Source organism: Thunnus maccoyii, chromosome 3 (genome assembly GCF_910596095.1).
Source record: "Thunnus maccoyii chromosome 3, fThuMac1.1, whole genome shotgun sequence".
In the NCBI taxonomy this organism is placed as follows: domain Eukaryota; kingdom Metazoa; phylum Chordata; class Actinopteri; order Scombriformes; family Scombridae; genus Thunnus; species Thunnus maccoyii.
Window position 1 is genome coordinate 27,177,822 of NC_056535.1, and position 19,098 is coordinate 27,196,919.

Here is a 19,098-nt window from a genome sequence, read left to right on the forward strand (position 1 = left end):
CACTTTGTGATTCCAGAGATTCAGATTCTGATGTTTGTGTAGTTTCAAAAGCTTTGTGCGGGGGAGGAGAGGGGTTTGGTTAGAGATTCAGTTCCTGAGTAAAAAGGCTATATTTGGGTGTGGACAGGCTTCCAGGCAGAAAGGGGGCGAGGTTTAACCCCGTTGCTGCATCGCCATTGGTGGAAATGAGGGACAAAAATGCCTCTACCTGGTGCAGGTAAACAGATTGACATCAGGCACAGCAAGGGTGGATCGACTGGCGGGATTTACTGCAACCCTTAGACTTCTTTTAACCAGCCACTCTAGACAACTCGACAGCTTTTTTTTTGTTTGTGGCTTTTGTACAGGTTTGTGTTTTGTCTAACTACAGACAAAGAAACAGAAAAGTTAGCTTTTTTGTTTTTTTTTGGCTTATTTCTTTGGTAAATGTCAGTTACAGATGCTTTGTTGTGTTTTTTTTTTTTCTAGATAGCTTGTGCATGTCACACATTTTGCTTTGTCAGCCAGGTAAGTTGAGGTTGTAGGTTGAACAGATGATGACAGTGCACATTTATCAGGCTATTACAAGTTCTGTTTTATATGCAGAATAGTTTTGGAGGGGAAATGTATGAGCTGAAGGTTGTTGGAGACAGGGGATCGGGGCAGTAATAGACGGTTACATTTATGTGTGTTTGGTCTCTGCGTGTTTAACAACCTGCTTTCATTGGGCTCAAAAGACTCCAGAAGGATGGAAAACAGTGAAAACAGGTCCTGTCTTGTGCAGGGAGAGGCCTGCCTGGCACACCCTTCACACGCACTGACATGCGCCCATAGAAAGAGACACGAATATGTGCACGGATGGAACCTGTTTTTCATGTATTTGTTCCTTTTAACTAATCTGCCACTTCTTTCCCAACAGAAAAAGAAAGAATGACATCACTAAAAGCATTGAAGGGAATCAGCCGTGTCAACTGCTTCATTCCCAGTGATTCCTCACCGGAGGCAGCCAGCACGCTCGCCGCCTAATGAAACCATCCATGTATTCTATCCTTCATTCCACCGGAGTCTGTGTAAAGTGTCAATCAGATTTCAGTGGTTTGAAGAGTAAGACACATGGAATTTGTCATCTGGAGAGAGCTTTGCAAGAAATACAATCACATTATGGAACGTTTTAATGGTTGAAACTTTTAGAATAAAAATGAATTTTGCTGTTTTAAATTTTATTGTATGGCCTTTTAGTATCCTTTGATGTCAACCTGATGGTGAAAGCAACAGTTCTGCACAAGCACAGAAAGAGGACGCCTCCTCACCTGCATTGCGACAGCAGTTGAATAGCACTGCGCTGATTGCACTTGAGAGTTATTGCAGGATCACAGAGTGCTGGCAGCCCCATTTTACGTCTTTTGGACTGTCACTCACAGAGGTTGTTATGTCCTCACCCTTGTCTCTCTGCCCTTGCTTCTCCAAGACATGGCAATTACATAATGACTCCTAAATTCCCATGTCGCCACATTCAAAGCAAACTGTCAGGGCTTCAACCGAGACGTAGCTTTGTGTCCCTAAAGTCTCCTCATCCTATATGTGCAACAGTAGAACTCAGGCATACATTGTCAGCATTGCACTGACTTTTGTACTGAGTAATTTAGTGTAGAGTAATGAACACCTTGTTCATCTTTTTTTTTTCTTAAGAATATAGTTTTTCCATCAGGTTCTAACCAATTCTCTGTGGGACAATTAACCTGCCTCATTAGCACAAGACATTTCCCAGGTTCTATTCAACACCTTAATTATAGCTAAATGGGCAGCTGGAAGTCATTTGACAGCTACATTGAGCCCTGAGTAACCGGGTATAATTCTTCCATCCAATTACGATGGAGGGAACATAACGAATAAACAAACAAAGCAGCATAGTGCCAGATCAGCAGAGGTTAATACAGACTAGTATTAAGCTGCTGGGCTGTTATGACAGTTTTTCTCTTTAATTATAGACAGTATGATATATAGGTTTCCCCTGCACACAGGTACACTATCTCATCCAAAGCTACAGGTACTAAACTCAGTTATATTATATCTGAAGTGTTTCATAAAACAAGATATTTTATAAAATATAAGGGAAAAAGGCAATGTAGAATGCGTTATCATTAGAGTACATTAAAGCCACTACAGATGAAAGAAGAGCTAGTCTCCTGCCATTCCTATCACAAAACATAATTTATCCAATATATACAAAGACAGAATGACCCATGCATGACCCAGACATCAGAAAAATTCAGTCCTCATCATCTTGGCTTGCCCTGATGCCCCGCGAGTAATCAACGATCCCAGCAGGCATCACATAGTAGAAAGACTTGTCGCTTTCTCCTGAACAGGCTTCTCCTGCACTACGCACCCCAGTCTGCCATTTACCTTCCTGTTAGATGCAATGATAACCAGGGGGCTTAGCGCCGCATAGAGTGAGGAGAAGAATATACGCAGGTCAGAGATCAGTGAGGATCTCATGGTCTTCCTCACAGTTAGAGTGTACACCCAAAGCCCATTATCTACCCCGTAGAGAACCACATACAAAGTAACAAGAGCTACCACAGCTTTGGCAGCTCGTTGCTCAGCCCCACCACTTCCCCCACTGCCACCGCTGCTGCAACGGAGTCCCTTCACCTGTCGGCTGTGCCTGTAAAGAAAGACCAGGATGATCAAACTAGCTAGGGTCATGAGAGCCATGGGCACCACGTCTCTGCCCACCTGGGCTGCCCCGTTGGCCTCTTTGGACAACTTAGAAGGGAAGTGCACGTAGCAAAATTGTACATTGATGCCATGGTTTGCTGGGCTGGAGTCATTCTGAGTGCCAAAGGAGAAGAGTACGGCCGCCGAGCTCATGCAGGTGTTGAGGAGCCAGAGGAAGAGGAACACAAACCCCAAATAGTGGGCTACCAAGGCACGGACTGAGGCCCAGTGTGATCCAGGAGGGGCAATGCTCAGGCACTGGTAGGCACTCAGGACGAAGGTGAGCCAAATTGAGAGGGAACGTGAAGTTCGGTAGACAAAGATCACAGCTTTACAACCTATGTCTCCGAAGATGTTGGCCAGGTGGAAGGAAGCCAGGGTCTCTAGCAAACAGCGTACACCCACCACCAGCAGGTTGACACAGGCCAGGTGCAGCACGATGGCATCAGCTGGGAGGAGCTGCTTCTCGTGGTAGAGCAAGAGGAGAAATGCCAGGATGACAGCGGCGTTACCAGGGACTCCCACAACAGTGAGGGACAGATAGAGCATCCCACGGACAAACTCCTCTGATGGCATTCCTGTAGGGATAGAAAGCAGCACAAGAAAACTCTATCAATTAAATAAAACCACAGACATTGTCTTGGTATTAGCTATAATGCCCTTCTGAATGTTATATGATACCTAGCATTCAAAGAGCAACTGCTGATACTACTTGAGAACAGTCAAAGATAACAAGGTCTGAAGAGGACCTTGTGATCTCTCTCTCCTGAAGTAGTCAGGTTGTTTGTGTGCTTATACTTGCAAACAGTTAACGGTTGTTGGATCGGTTTTGCATGGTCCATTGACTCTAGACTTCTCTTACCACAGCGTCCAATTACTTGAGATCAATTCAGATGACTGCTTCTGTCCCGTCACTGGGTGTCAAACAGACAGGATAACACAGAGGAAGCTGTGTTAGGATTCATTTACCGGGTATAGCCAATAGGCAGAGAAAATGGTGTTAATGGCGCAGTAGTATCTATCAGCCTAATGTTTATACTCAAAAAAGATTAAAACCATTTCTCAATGTCACTGTTTAATACTTTTTTCTAATTACTGATACTATGTTTAGATTCCCCTAATCAGACCTCTCACATTACTTTTGTGTTTTTCATTTCTGCAATCAATTTTAAAAGGCACTACCTATAAAAGAGACCGTTCTTGTGTTGGTAAGTCAGATAGAAACACCACAGTGTCCTCCAGTGGAAGAAATGAAAAGCCAGAGGACAACCTAGCTCAGTCTATATGATAGATCACCCACAGTTTCATTTGTAGAGTGTGACATAGCATCCGATTTTATGATTGTATAATTCATCCAAAGCAGTAAAATGTCTAAAAATAGAATTAAAACTAAACTGTGAAGATGTTGTAAAGGCAAATCAGTGCTACATGATTTAATTGCAACATCCCACATCCCACAGCAGGGAATTGGTAATGAGTATTAAGCCCATTTCTCTTAAGTACATGATGAGACATGCCCTCCTACTTATATTAAAAGTGAAAACACTAACCATTTATGAGATTAATTACATGTATGATATCCTCATCAATTGTATGTTTTGAACACCATTTATGAATTGTGCAGGTATTGACAGGGTTGCGTTTTCTTATTACTTTGCACATTTACAAGTTAGAAAAATGTTGACTTTATTGTCTCCAAAGGGAAACTAGCCTTGTAACCAGGTGAAATATAGAGCATAAACAATATATTATATACTTATATGTCTGTATCTTTCTTCTCTTTTCTTTTCTTTTCATTTCTTTGACCTTAATCATTTATTTTTTTGTGGTCCAGGTCTCACCAGTGCTTGATTGGCCCTGGGATGCTTTCTAGGCATCTTCTCTGATCCAAATTCTTCATATTACAGTATATGTTTGCACTTAATTTGCCTGTTGTTGTTATTCTGTTTCCCCGCATTCTAACTGCTATTTCTGCCTCCTTTGAATATATGACATTTATTGCATGTGCGTCCATCCAAGAGTGGGATGTTGCTCTTCTCATTTTTATTTAAAGGAATGTGTTTTGTTTTGTTTAGTTGGACTTTTTCCTTATCTGAACCAAGGGTCTAAAGATAGAGGGTGTCACAAGATTTTAAAGTCCTCCTAGGCAAGTTTGTGCTTAGATAGATTTGATGTGATACAGGCAAATGCACTCTGACAGTGAAATAAAAATAGATTTTAAAGCTCAGTTTGTGTTTTTCAACTGAGCATTATGCATGATTCAGTTATTTTGCCTGTGTCTTAAAGATACATCAGAAATCATATGTTGCACTGGCCAATCTTATAAATTTAAGTGTACATACAGAGACAAATAAAATCCAAGGTCCTTGGAGGTCACTTTTGCTCCCCTCCCCTTGCATGCAAATAAGAAGTCTGAGGCCCATCAATAACAGACTGAGAGACTGCTGAGCCAAAAGCCTCTTAAACCACATTTTTGCTAGAGGACAGATTAACTGCCAAAGTGAGGAATGCATCAAATATTCCCTCTTTGCCAACCAGAGCTGGTGCCCTCAACAGCATGCTTAAAGGTGCAAAGGGTTAAAAAGTGACATTTATCTGAACTAACTTGAGTTGCACTGTAAACAGCTAACTTAAAGAAATACCTGAGCAGAAGTATAAGATAATATTGTATATAATGATGCAACATTAAAGCAGTCACCAAGTAAATGATGTGTTATACATGATTGTTTAAATTTTGCAACGTATTTCAAACAATGTTATCACCGGTATGGAAGTGTTGATATCCCATTACAGTAAAGCATATTGTGAAAAGTCTTTTATTACACATAAAAATTAATAATTTATAAGATTTTCTCTGTATAGACATTCTCTGATCAGAAACACAACGTCAAATGTCTTATCCTCTATGTTATTGCATGCACAGAAAAAAAAACATTGATAGCATTGTGCCTATATTTTTTTCTGGCATGACTTGTATTAGATTCACCCTTAAGGGTGCTATTGTAATAGAATTAGTTCATTTATAATTAAAATTGTATCAGCGTAATGATAAAAAAAATTATTATTTACATCAACCAAAAAAAAAAAAAAAATCAACACATCTCATGACAGGAGGGAAAAAGCCTGGATTCTCAAACTTGCAATGCACCATACTGTACATGATGCAATCCCCTGGGAAAGGCATGCTTGAACTTGCCATTTTAATTAGCTCTCTGAACATGTAAACATGTAAAAAAAAAAAAAAAACACACATAGGGAAATAACACATCTCATGATGCTTTATTCCAAGGCCCATTCCCAAGAGAAATCAAGCTTCTCAAACAACAGTTTCATCACAAAGACCTAATCTAAATTCTGCAGTTGAGCCAATTTATCATAACTGACCTATAGAGTGTTTTTAATGTAAGACACATCACAATTTATATTGTAGATAGTGCTGGGAAACCTGCATGGGTAAGAACTGCAAACTTCTGTTGTAGCATATGTCAGCCCTGAGAGTTAAGATTGTAAATGAATAATGGCTGGTTGTCCCTATGCTGCCAATTAGCACAGACATGCATTGTTATATGGTTAATTGTCTTGCTCCTCTGTGTCTTTTAACATGCTCTCAGGACATGAAGGAGAAAATGAGTGCAAACTAAAGCACCAGCTGTGCATGTAAAAGCCTCTTGATGGCTCATTCAAGGCATCATCAGGCTGCTCTTGCATCAACAATAACCGCATACGGTTGTCTCTGCAGGGGTTGCTTAAACTCTATTTCTTAACTCCACAGGGAAATAGCATTATAATACTTAAGAAGACTGACGTGACGTGTTTCCTTCTTTAGAAACTGAAGACTGACATGTGGAATTTAAGTAAATGGAAATACCACTCAAGTTGAGAATACACACAAGAATTCACATATGTTATTCATGTGACCTAAGGCGGCTCAATTACTATTTATGATGATGAAAAACTTCCCAAAACTAAAGCCTAAAACTAATCTGGAATGCTGTGTTGATGTATAGTTTGGATCACCTTCATTCATATTAAGAAAAACAAAAACAAGGTTAATTTGCAGACTCAATTGTCTGAAATTTGACATCGCAAATGTACAGAAAATCCACTCTAGGTCTAAATCATCCCGCTACAGTCATCTTTTCTTGCTATTTATATATTGAGCTGGAAATCCATGTGGCAAAAACATTACTCCTTTGTTTCTGTCCTTGAAGAAAAAGTGGTGAATATTGTGAAGATGATTAGGATGTCACATTAGAAAGCTGGAATTCAATGGTATTCCCTGTGCTGTGCTGTGCTTGCCCTCTGAGACTATTATTTTGTAGCTTTAATTTTCCAAACTCTGAACTCAGGCTGAACACAGCAATGTTGGCCAATGATCTCCAAGGGCATCGAAGACTATAAATTGTATAAAGTGGGCTATTAACACAACAGACTTTACATGTCATCTGCAACTTTCAGGTGAGCATCATTTCCACTGACATCCAAGAAACAATGGATTATATTTAGGCTATCTGGTTGAATAAGGTGTTCATGTAACTTAATGTGACCAACTTGGAAGATTTTTGTTATGTGGTGTGTATTTATAACAGATTTGATTCTCTGTCTGCTTTGCAAAACATGATGCGGTGCAGGCCTTGATGTCATGGATCTGTGTGTGACCATCAAAGGGGTCTCCTTCCTCTTACAAACAGGTATGGGCATCTTGGGGAACACCGTGGTGCTGATGGCGTATGCCCACATCATTTATACTGAGCCCAAGCTCCTTCCTGTGGACATGATCCTGTGCCACCTGGCCTTTGCCAACCTGATGCTGCTGCTGACCCGCTGCGTCCCCCAGACCATGACTGTGTTTGGGCTGAGGGACCTGCTGAATGATCCGGGCTGCAAGGTCGTGATCTACGCCTACCGTATTGGCCGGGCTTTGTCAGTCTGCATCACCTGCATGCTCAGCGTGTTTCAGGCAGTGACCATCGCCCCTGCTGGGCCCCATTTGTCCAGGCTGAAGCCCGCACTCCCCTCCTTGGTCCTCCCCACCTTTGCAGGACTGTGGCTCCTCAACATGGCCATCTGTATCGCAGCCCCTTTTTTCTCTATGGCTCCACGTAATGGCACCGTCCCTGCCTTTACTCTCAACCTGGGCTTCTGTCATGTGGACTTCAGAGACAACCTGTCCTATGTGATTAATGGGGTGGCAGTCTCTGGAAGGGATTTTGTCTTTGTTGCCCTGATGGTGGGCTCCAGTGGTTACATCCTGTTGCTTCTCCACCGCCACAGCCGCCAGGTGAGAAGCATCCGTCGCTCTCAGGGTGGTGGGGCAGAGACCAGAGCAGCCAAAACAGTGGTCACCCTGGTAGTTCTGTATGTGGTCTTCTTTGGGATTGACAACGTGATCTGGATCTACATGCTCACGGTGGCCAAGGTGTCACCGGTTGTGGCTGATATGAGAGTGTTCTTCTCCTCCTGTTATGCCTCTCTCAGCCCCTATTTTATCATTTCCTCTAACAAGAAGGTCAAGGCGAAGATCGCGTGTGCAGCTGAGCAAGACCAACCATCAGCGGACACTCAGGAGTCGAATGACAAATGACTCTTTCACCATCTCGACAGGCTGTCAACTGATCAGACCATATCATTTTGAACACTGGTGCACGGATCACTGTCATTTAGCTAAGCAATGGACCCTTTAGAAAGTAGTATCTTGTAGTGGTGTTACAGGGGGTTTTCTGATATATACAGTATATTTCCATCAAAATCATAAATATAGTGGTGTATGTAACTGCAGTGTGGTCATTCTGTATACCAGCAGCAAAACACATTGTCTTCATCTTCATCTTCATCATCAGTAGAGCTGACACAATTAGTCAATCAGAAAATTATTGAGGATCAATACCATCAAGCATTTTGATTATCAATTAATAGTTATGGTCATATTCCAGCTCCTTAATTATAGTATTGAGTATTTTCACGATGTTGTTTGTCTTTTGTGATTATAAATTGAATATTTTTCGTTTTTTGGACTGTTGGTGGCTACAAAACAAACCATGTGAAGGTGTCACCTTGGCCTTTAGGAAAATGTGATACGCATTTTTCACTATATTTTGACCAATTAATCGAGAAAATAATCGGCAGATTAATCGATAATAAAAAATAATAATGATTAGTTGAAGCGCTATAGTCATCACTATCTCATCTCTATCGGTCTTTCTCATACTTCTCTCTGATTGGCTGAAATGTTAGCCAGATTTACATGTATTTTTTTCGTCCTGAGTAAAGCCTCTCAGGCAGCACTTTCCCTCCATTACTGCGCTGTAGGCTTTCACAGTCAACTGTTTACGTGAAAATGTAGAGGTTAAATTGTCGATGTGATGTTCTGGGTAATGGTAGCAGTTTATTTTCTAACAATCTTACCCAAGAGAGAAGGCTTTAGAGCACAGACGCAGCCCGGGTGAGCACAAACGCTGCCTGAAAAACATCGCTCAGGGAAAAAACATGATAAGTAAAATCACAAATCCCGGAAAAGGGAAGCGGAAGATTGAGCCAAATGTTAAACAAAAGTGAAGTTAGTGAGATTCAGAATACCAGAAGTAAACATATCGGTAATTAGCCATATACGTATGAAGAAAATCGTCTATAAATGCAACATTTGTAAGACATTATTCGCGTCAAAAAGTGTCAGTTGAGGTGAAGCACACAGCGGCTAACCAGTAGTTAGCCCCATCTGACAACAAGACGCTGCAACGCCCCTGAAACTGATGACAAAAAAGTATTTATCGACCAGTCATCGTTTTTGTGATGATTACCTAAAAGTGTCTTCCAATTTGTGCCAAAACGAGCCGTACTCTCTCATTTCAGGTAAGTTAACTACCGTTACTTTGATTACTTGCTAACGGGGGAGGCTAACGGTTACCGTTTGCTACCGTTTACCTTGTTAAGATTTTCCTTCAGGTTACTTAACAGCTATGTTGTTGCAGCTAAGTGCAACGTTTAGTCTCCTTTGTTGAGTATAATTTTTTAAAAATGTTATATGTTATGTCAGTGTGGCTGTGCTTCTTTCTGTTTAGTGAACAAAACTGGATTTCTGCCCAGTCCTCCTCTCCCTTTCCTGTGCTCTCTGTGAAATGACCTGACTCTGGGTTCACTGGTTCCAGCATCAAATGACAATGGCCAGAATAGCCTGGTATCAAGAGAAGGTAAGACCGGTGGAAACATAGGAGGATATTTACTATGCCTACTGCCAGGGCGGTGAAATTTTTTGCCTCACTGCGATTTTTAAAAATCAGTTTACGAGCCCAACCCCAGTTCATCTGATGTGCATATACTGCCAATATGTTCCGATGCCTGGCACAAGTCAATACGTGTCTTAAACACGACCTGTTTGACATGTCTGGAAATCAGTGCAGTGCAAAAGAAAGTTGTTGTTTTTTTCTGTTGCTGAACTTGCAATATTTGTTTAACAAAGAAAACACTTTTGCAGCTGCAGGTGTGTACTCATCCTGCAAGGGAAGATAAATAGTCTCAAGTTGCTCAAGTAAAAGATTGTTGAGCAATGTGGGAGATTTTTGTTAAAGCTTTTAAACTCCTTTGTCTAGATTATTGCTGCAAACAGATAAGCAATAATATAAAAGACCCTATCTGAACTGCTTCAATCATACTGTAGATTTGAGCTTCTATGAGCAGAGGGCCACTGAGGGGAAACAGAGAGGTAAAAGCACGTACAACCGTGTGTTGAATGCGATGCTCCTGTAAAGTAACTTTATAATATATCTTTTTAATTTGCTGCAGCAAAGTGTTTTTATTGCCTGAACTCAAAGTCTCTCCATTTCTCTCTCTCTCTCTCTCTGTTTTGACCTTGATAGTCTCTCTGTGCGTGTCTGATAAAACAGCTCATAGATTTTACACTTGCTTTTCTCAGATGTTAAATTTTAAATGCAGTTTTCTGTGCTGCAGTGGTCAGTCATCAGGTGCTGCAGCTATTCCTATACATTTCCATTCCCTCCTCCCATATTTTGCACAGGAAAACAGTAATAGTTCATAAATAGGGGCTGTAAATTCTTAGTAAAATCCTCTGTAGTGCTTAATTTAAAGGATTTTAAGTGATGTTGTTGTTACAGATCGGGGCCTACGATCAACAAGTCTGGGAGAAGTCTCTGGGGCAGGCGGATCTGAATGTAAGACACTTAAAAAAATCTCTGCAAAGAAATCAATGTTTTTGTATTTATGCTGTGCATTATTACTAAATCGAAGCACTCCTTGTCATTCATGTAGGGTTTGGACAGCAAACCAAAAAAGACAGGTCACATCAAGTCAGACCTCATCGATGTCGATTTAGTAAGAGGTGAGAGTGAACGAAGAGTAGTTCTCCACCTGTCGTGACTTTGTTTAGTAGCAAATACATTCGCCAACATCTGCAAACACACAGCAAAACAGTGAATTGTCTGCCTCCTCTGTGATATCAATTCACCTCACGCATGAGCTATATAAGCCTTTATTTCCTGTAATGTTCCATTTGTATGTTTTGTTTACTTCAGTCAAATTTCCCGTCTTGTTTCACTGAAAGTAAAATAACATGAAAGTCTACATATTTCAGTCTTCATGGTCATATTTACAATAGTTTCAATGAACCTGTGTAAGAGAGATGGTCTCATTCCTCCCCGCAGGATCCACATTCAGCAAAGCCAAACCAGAGAGTCCCTGGACAGCTCTGACTCGTAAAGGTCTGGTCCGAGTGCTGCTGTTCCCGTTCTTCTTCCAGTGGTGGATCCATGTGACCTCCAAGTCCATCTCCTCATGTATCCTCGTGCTCTACTTCATGCAAGGTTTGATCACCATTTCTAAGTTTCATTCACACTTGTGCTGAAAATTTAAATACGTTAAATTTGATCGACCTAAATTTGACTATTAGTTTAAACATTTACATAAAGACACATGAATCGGGGTGCAAGTACAGGGTAGAGGATACACGTTGTATACATAGTGTAAGTGAGAGTTTAAGGTAAAGTTGACTCATAATGTTATGTCTTGACATTTTTCATTCTCACAAAAGATTTCAGCTCTGCTCATTCTTGTCTTTTTCTGAAGATGTCATTAAAACATCTCTTGGAAAAGAGGTTAGGAAGGAAAAAACATCTCCTAACAAGCCAAATCTGTGATGCTTTTAGCAAGCATGCATGTGATTTAACAACCATGACATGCACATTTAGTAATGGTTTTTAAAACTAACTAATAAAGTAGAAAGAGAAGCTGCACACTTTAAACAGAGCAGTTCCTTAAAAATACTTTTATTGCAACAGTGATATTTTGAGTGTGTGTAGTTCTTCAAATAATACCTCAGACTATATATAAAGAGATTAAAACATTACTACTGCTGCCACTCTTGCAGTAAAAATCCTTCAAACAGGTGCTAAATGATTTGTAGATTTTCTAAAGGAAATAAATATATCATGGTTCTTGATATATTCAGTGGGCAGGATGCTGTTCAAATTCTATGTTTTTCCAATTTTACTTAAATATAAATAATTAAAAACATTCATACAGCTTTAATCCTTGCAGTGTCTCCATTTGTCAGTTTACATAATAAATATCCCATCACAGCTGAGCAACACAGAAAGACCTCATTTAGAAGGCATAAATTCTGTTATAATGTCTCCCCTGAGAGACCCGTTTTGTTTGCTGTTGCCAAATGTTTTGCTCCCCTCAGTGGCAGCAGTGGTGCTGTACTTGGAGGTCCCTGGGGCGAGTGCCAGCGAGGTGTTCGGGCCCATGTGTCTGATGCTGCTGCTGGGTACTGTGCACTGCCAGATTGTGTCGACTGAGTCCAGCCGGTGGCCCTCAGGCAGTCCAGCTGCCAGCAGCACCTCCACCAGCCCTGCACGCAGAAGGAGGTGGTTTTCTCATTGTTAGGCACTACACATTTGCTTTCACTAACACACTCTCACCTTCTTGGCACATGCATAAACTCCTACATCAAGCACACAAGATAGACCCAAAGACTTTTAATCAACTTCTGCTATAAAGCATCTCAGGTATTTTTAATAATGCTGCCACTCCTGTGGTTTTAGCTGATTTTACAGTGTCTGCTGTACCTACCATCTCTTGTCTTTCTGTCTCCTTCAGGCCAAGGAAGGGCAGAGGGCAGAAAAAAACTGAAGAGAAGAATGACAGCGGGGACACAGAACAGCAGGGGCCCTGGCAGTTTGAAGAAAGCCAGCGATTATACAGAAACGAGGAGAGGAGGGTACAGTCTCACTAGTCAATCTCAGTGCCGCCGAATGAAACAAACTTGTCAGTCACATGCTGTGAATAGTAGATTTTAAATGTCAGTCTTGACAGTTAAAACAACTGCTGGTTTTTAATATCTTCAAAAGTATTTTTTTGTTTGCTGTGTCATCTTTTGAAAGACAGACTGACTCAAATATTAATATATCTCAGTGTTGGCTGATAAATGGCACCAATATAGCAAAGATAAAGACGAGCACCTGTGTCTTTAATGAAGTTCATGACTCTCCTCGACTGTGATTAGAGCTTACAATAAATATTAGAACCTTCATAAAGCTAGTGCTTACTTACAGTGTTGTTGTGTTGCAATTCAGTAGATTGTCAGATGGTTTTGCTATTTTGTCAACCTCCTGTCGTCCAAAATAGTGTTCATAGCTGTTCTAGCCTCAAGGTCTTTCTACTCTAACTGCTGGTTTGAACAACATGTACATCTCAGCAACTTTTTTTATTAAGTAGGTCTGTTGGCCTGCTGGGAGATGTGTAGGACTATGGAAATTTAAAAAAAATGTTGGACTAGAAAAACAAAATGTCATTCAACTTTTGGAAAAGACATTTTAAGTGTTGATATGTAGTTTATTAATTTCATGACCATTTCTTTAAAAGTTACAACTAATTTGAAAAATGCATCAATAATAAACAGGCTTGAGACACATTTGTAAAAGTTGCATCATATAACACCGTAGTATAGTCTTGAAAATCTGTCATATTTGTGCACATTTTGGAGAATATTTGTAAGAAATACGTGTCTCTTGATATTCTCTCGCAGAACAAAAGAAAGTCAGGGTTTGGCGCATCAGACGAGCTGTCTAGTGAGGAAGAGGAGATGATGCAACCAGTGGAAGTGATTCGTCCACTACCTCATCAAGAGAGACACCCTGCTACAACCCAGCCAGCATCTGCACCATCTGTTAGAAATAGAAATATAAAGTCAAGCCCCAAAGCCACAATAAGACCTCAGGTAGACCTTAATGTTTCACTGTATGTTAATAGTACAAACAGATAAAACTAGAGTAAGATATGTAATTTCCATATGTTGTGTTTTTCTTTTTTTTTTTAATGGTGTTTGGAAAAAAGGAAGGGAGCGGGGCTTCCATCAAGATGAAACCACGTGAGGTGGAGCGTCTCAGGCCGAGCGTGGGCTCCCGTCCAGCCTCTGACACTGATGACACGATGTGGGAGGAGCTTCTCCAAGGACCTGACTCCGCCTCCACGGGGAGCAGTGACAGCGAGGGGAACGGGAGGTACAACGCCGGCATGACCCTCCCGCAAACCATCACTCCGAGTAGTGATGATGAGAGCCTACAGCAAGGAATCACGGGAGTAAGATCACCAGAAATCTTTAATAATCACCTTCAACTTGTTTTGTCTTTGGATTTATAATCAATCTGAGAGAAAATCTCAGAAGATGTTATTAAATTCAAAGGAGAAACAACTTGTTGCTGGCATGATTTTGTGTTTCAGATTCATAATCCTCTCCTATAATCAGATTTTAGCTCATTTTTTACACATAGAAACCACCAAATAATTGAATGTTATCGATTGTGTTTGATTGCAGCACCAGCTGTCCTGGCTTCAGGCGTGTCACCCATCCAAGGACCGTGTCAGCGCTATAATATGGGAGCAGGGCGAGTGTAAAAAAGCAGACATGTCAGTGTTGGAGATCAGTGGGATCATCCTTACACGGGTACACATTTTCTTTTTTTTTCATGTTGGAGTAGATTTTCAGGATAAAGACTGTTGTCTTGTATTAAACAGCTTGTGCAGCATAATATAGATGTTTGAAAGCAAACTATTGTCACAGCTGAAGCACTGCAGTGCTGACTTTTAAATACATAAATAAATATTGTAATTACAAAGTCTGCAATCTTGAAAGACAAACTAAAGCGGATAAAGATAAAAATAGGATGTCACATTTTACATGATAATGTCATAGCACAGGTTTAATTATCACTCCATACAGTTATACCAACTGCTAACAGTCCATAACATTGTCTTTATTCAGTTGCCAATAACAAGAAAGGATGCATGTGAAAACATCACTGTGATCTCAACTTGCTTTCTGCAGCACTTCTCTCATTCACCATGTGGTCGGGGGGCCAGAGTGACACAGAGTTCGGTCTATGCTAACAAAGAGACGGAGACAGAAACTGTTTTACAAAAGGGCTCCTCTCTGTCAGCAGCACGCCACTCACTGGTTCCTGTCTCTACTCTCTTCCTCTTCTCTTTGTCTCCCTGACAATCTGCCCTCTGACAGGCTCATTTAAGATAAGACCCACCCTCTTGCTGTTTGACAACAAATCAATCTGACAAATGACAACCCTGTGACCGTGACAATGACCAAGATACCGAGTTGTTCTGTGGAACATTCAGGTGACTGACAGACATAATCACTTGTAGACAACTGCAAAATTATACACAGTCTACACAGCCTGACTGACTGAGTAGTCAAGAAACACTTTAAGACTGATACTTCCATCAGCATAAAAACGTCTCAGTGTGACAAGATGTGTCCATCTGTCTCCATCTTTGTCTCTCTCTTGTTGACAGGTGAAGTTAGTGGAGCAGGGTGTGGGTTACCTCATGTTTGGTGGGCTGGTGACCGCAACACTGGCGTTGCTTCCCTTCGCCTTCCACTTGGCTCAGCATCTGGACAGGTCCAACGTCAGCTCCCTGTCCCCGACGGAACTGTTAGAAATGGCAGTGGGGCCGCCTGACGCCCAGGCTTACATCTTCTTCTTCATCACGACAGTGCAAAGAGTCTGTCTCACAGGACTGTTCTTCTTCATGATGTGTGTGGCTGAGAGAACATACAAACAGGTGAGCGGTGACTTTGTTTTGTATGAAGAGCTGATAGGATGAGTCAATTAATCAGTTAATCGACAGAAAATTGGATATCTCCTGTTTTTGAACTGGTGGTTGACCAAAACAATATATTTTATATGATAAATAATCAATCTATTTATTGAAAAAAATGCCAATAGATCTGATAATGGAAATAATTGTTAGTCGCATCCCTAATTGAATGAAACATTCTCCTGCTCTCCATCATCTCTGATCTTTCAATAAAAGTTAAGAGATCCTTCTTTGCAGGACTGATGAACTCTGTCAAGTGTTTTGCATGTGTAACAATGTACGTCCATGTTTTCCCAACAGAGACTCTTATTCGCCAAGTATTTCAGTCACCTCACTTCAGCTCGCAAGGCCAAGAAATCCGAGGTCCCTCATTTCAGACTGAAGAAGGTGCAGAACATAAAGATGTGGTTGTCGCTACGCTCCTTTCTCAGGGTGTGTATTCTCCTGCTGTAACAAACATTCCCCTTGTGAATTTATTACTGTACATTGTTTCACCACTAGAGGGTTGTCATGGACTTGCTTTTTGTCTGTAACGGCGTGTCGCTTGTTCATTGCAGAGACGAGGGCCGCAGCGATCCGTCGATGTCATTGTCTCCACTATCTTCCTTTTAGCACTTTCCATTTCATTCATCATTTGTGCCCAGGTCAGTCATATCTGCTGGAACAGATCGGGTCTGTTTAGAGAACATTAAATAATGTTGTGCAGACAGCAACCTGGATCAAGATAAAAACACAAACTCAAATAAAAAAGTCTAGCAAAGTGCCGCCGAAGTATAAAGACTGTTGGTTTTGCTCTACCACAGCTTCTTCACAGCCACAAGACATTCCTAGAGTCTCTGACAAACTGGGAGCTGCTGGTGTGGTGCTCCTCCCTCATCCTCTTTCTGTTGCGGCTGGCCACGCTGGGCTCAGAGACCAACTACAAATACAGTAACTCCTCAGTGCTGCTCACTGAGCAGGTAGGTTTGTAAAACACATGTTTTTTTCAGTGGGTTCCCTCTGACATTACACTGTCAGCTGATTCACAGTTAGTATCAAATTATAATTTAATGCAGGCTTAAATAAATTACTGTAAAATTATGTGAAACTTTTCTTGGTTTCAGATCAACTTGTATCTGAAGATGGAGAAAAAGCCCAATAAGAAAGAAGAACTCAACATCGTGAACAATGTTTTGAAACTAGCTACAAAACTGATGAAGGTAAGCATGAATTTAACTTTGCTGTTTTACTGCCTGGTTTCCCAGTTGAAAATGAAATTATCTCATACAGTTATGTTGTTATTACTGTCAATTTGCTTTGGGATTTATCCCCCAAATTCTCTGTCTTAAGTGTCTCTGAGTGTAATGTAATGAACATCTAGCACATTTTAATAAGTTTAATTCACTCTAGATTTGATTAAGCACATATTTTAGAGTTTTGACAATCAAGTTTTTGCCCAGATCCTAAACCAGGTCATTTAAGTATCAACAACAACAAAGTCATGACCCTATATTTATACCTTACTGCATAATACAGCTGCACAGTGCATGTAATACGCTCAGTAATGTAAAGCTACTCCAAATTAAGATTTGTTTGATCTATCGATTAAAAAATGTCCTGTGTAACAGTTGTCCATTTGTAGTTTTTAATTCAAGAAAATTGCAAAATAAACTAAAAATATAAGATTGCTCTTACAAATGCAAAAAGAATCTCCAAAGAATAACATTTAAATTACAATTCCACATAAAAATGATGCTTTATGTTGTGTGATATTCCCTCCTCCCTCCTCCAGGAGCTGGATACTCCATTCAGACTTCTGGGTCTGACCGTGAACCCTCTGATCTATAACATCACCAGAGTGGTCATCCTCTCCGCCGTGTCCGCCGTGGTCAGCGACGTACTCGGCTTCAACATCAGAGTGAGTCTCTCTGCCGTGGAACTGCAATAAAAATAAATCGCTCGAGTGGCCCTTAAATGCTGCTTATGAGATTTTCCATTTATAGTTGCATGTTACCCTCTAGGTGTCGGGGTCGTTAGTAGCCTGATTTTCTTGCTTTGGTCGGGGGCCATCTGGCAGACAAGCTGGCATTGTGCATATTGAGACTTGAAAGGAGAGAAGATGCACCAACTAAAAAGTGCTTTTCAGTGGTACCTCAAATTATAAGTGCTGTACACTGACAAGCATCAACGTTCCCTCAATGAAGACAGTGAATCTCCCCAAAGTTAAAAAAGAACTTCTAAAGCTGACTAATTAATCACAACTTGTCATTTATACATTTCTGCTGGAGACAGATTAAACAGAAGAGATATAACATGTTAATTAGTGAGCTTTAGAGCTTATGGTAGTGGTATTTTTTAATATTTAGTGACAGAAGTACCAATGTAGGCGATGGTGCACTGTGATTATGTGTTTGTGTTCTGTAAAATGTCTGTGAACTTTCTCTAATTAAAGTTTTATCTCCTCTGTTTATTTCCCCAGCTGTGGAAGATCAAGTCTTAATGTGAATACAGCGAAAACCACTAAACAGTCGGACACACGGAGACCAGAAGCTCCCTGTGTCTGCTACAGACAGCCTCTCATCTACAAAAAGTGTGCAAACCTACTGACAGTGTATTCAATGTTTGTGCCTTCCAACTGTCTCTGAGTTTCATCTGTTGGTCATAAGCCTGAGGTGCTCTGACAATCGCTCACACACCATTACTGGCTGCCGAGCTGGTGTATCAACACACAGTTTCCATCAGCCACTAACCCAGTGCCTAACCTTTGACCCCTGAATGTTCCTCAGTATGTGGTTAAATATAGCAGTGAGGCTTCTGTGGCATCCTGATTCCTAAGTGTGTCTTGTACAGATGTTTGGACACAAAAGTGAGATGTAAATTAGTTAATGTCAATAATGTAGATAGTTTTATTTAGTCTTATCCACTGATGTTTCTCATCAGTGTAGTACAATTAACTGTAAAACAAGATATGTGTTATCAAAGCCAGTAAATCAAACTGGGTGACCGGCTGTATTAAATTAATTTCCATAGGACTCAACCCAGATTTCAACCTTTTTGTACAATTTAAAGAGGAAACATTGTAAGTTGCAAGATTGTCTTTATTTATTTGGCGTTCTGTTTTAGCGCTTAAACTTGTATCATGACTCTTTGACCACTATCTGCCTTTTTGTATTGCGGACCATTGTCGAATAAAATAACTATGCAAAGAGGGTATAGTTATGCTTAAAGGAAATGTTTGATAGAGGTGAATAAAACATGTTTTTCATCCATATATGTTTACATCAGTTTTTATCA

The 19,098-nt window shown here is 40.6% G+C and overlaps 3 protein-coding genes across 3 annotated transcripts; 2 read left to right on the plus strand and 1 right to left on the minus strand.

The window, feature by feature from the left end:
• Positions 1-2,273: 2,273 nt before the first annotated feature.
• Positions 2,274-3,414, minus strand: LOC121894408 (olfactory receptor class A-like protein 1). The gene has a single exon (XM_042406979.1). The coding sequence runs from the start codon at positions 3,274-3,276 to the stop codon at positions 2,311-2,313; it is 966 nt and encodes a 321-aa protein (XP_042262913.1). The 5' UTR covers positions 3,277-3,414; the 3' UTR covers positions 2,274-2,310.
• A 3,870-nt stretch (positions 3,415-7,284) lies between these two features.
• Positions 7,285-8,494, plus strand: LOC121894550 (olfactory receptor class A-like protein 1). The gene has a single exon (XM_042407217.1). The coding sequence runs from the start codon at positions 7,343-7,345 to the stop codon at positions 8,282-8,284; it is 942 nt and encodes a 313-aa protein (XP_042263151.1). The 5' UTR covers positions 7,285-7,342; the 3' UTR covers positions 8,285-8,494.
• Positions 8,495-9,009: 515 nt separating this feature from the next.
• On the plus strand, positions 9,010-19,073 carry phtf1 (putative homeodomain transcription factor 1). Its single transcript, XM_042406180.1, has 17 exons — positions 9,010-9,549; positions 9,759-9,887; positions 10,809-10,865; positions 10,963-11,032; positions 11,355-11,513; positions 12,395-12,578; positions 12,811-12,931; positions 13,739-13,930; positions 14,047-14,292; positions 14,528-14,656; positions 15,520-15,789; positions 16,126-16,257; positions 16,383-16,469; positions 16,629-16,784; positions 16,929-17,024; positions 17,597-17,722; positions 18,284-19,073. Exons 2-17 carry the CDS (start codon positions 9,852-9,854, stop codon positions 18,302-18,304), a joined length of 2,082 nt encoding a protein of 693 aa, XP_042262114.1. The 5' UTR covers positions 9,010-9,549; positions 9,759-9,851; the 3' UTR covers positions 18,305-19,073.
• Positions 19,074-19,098: the final 25 nt, after the last annotated feature.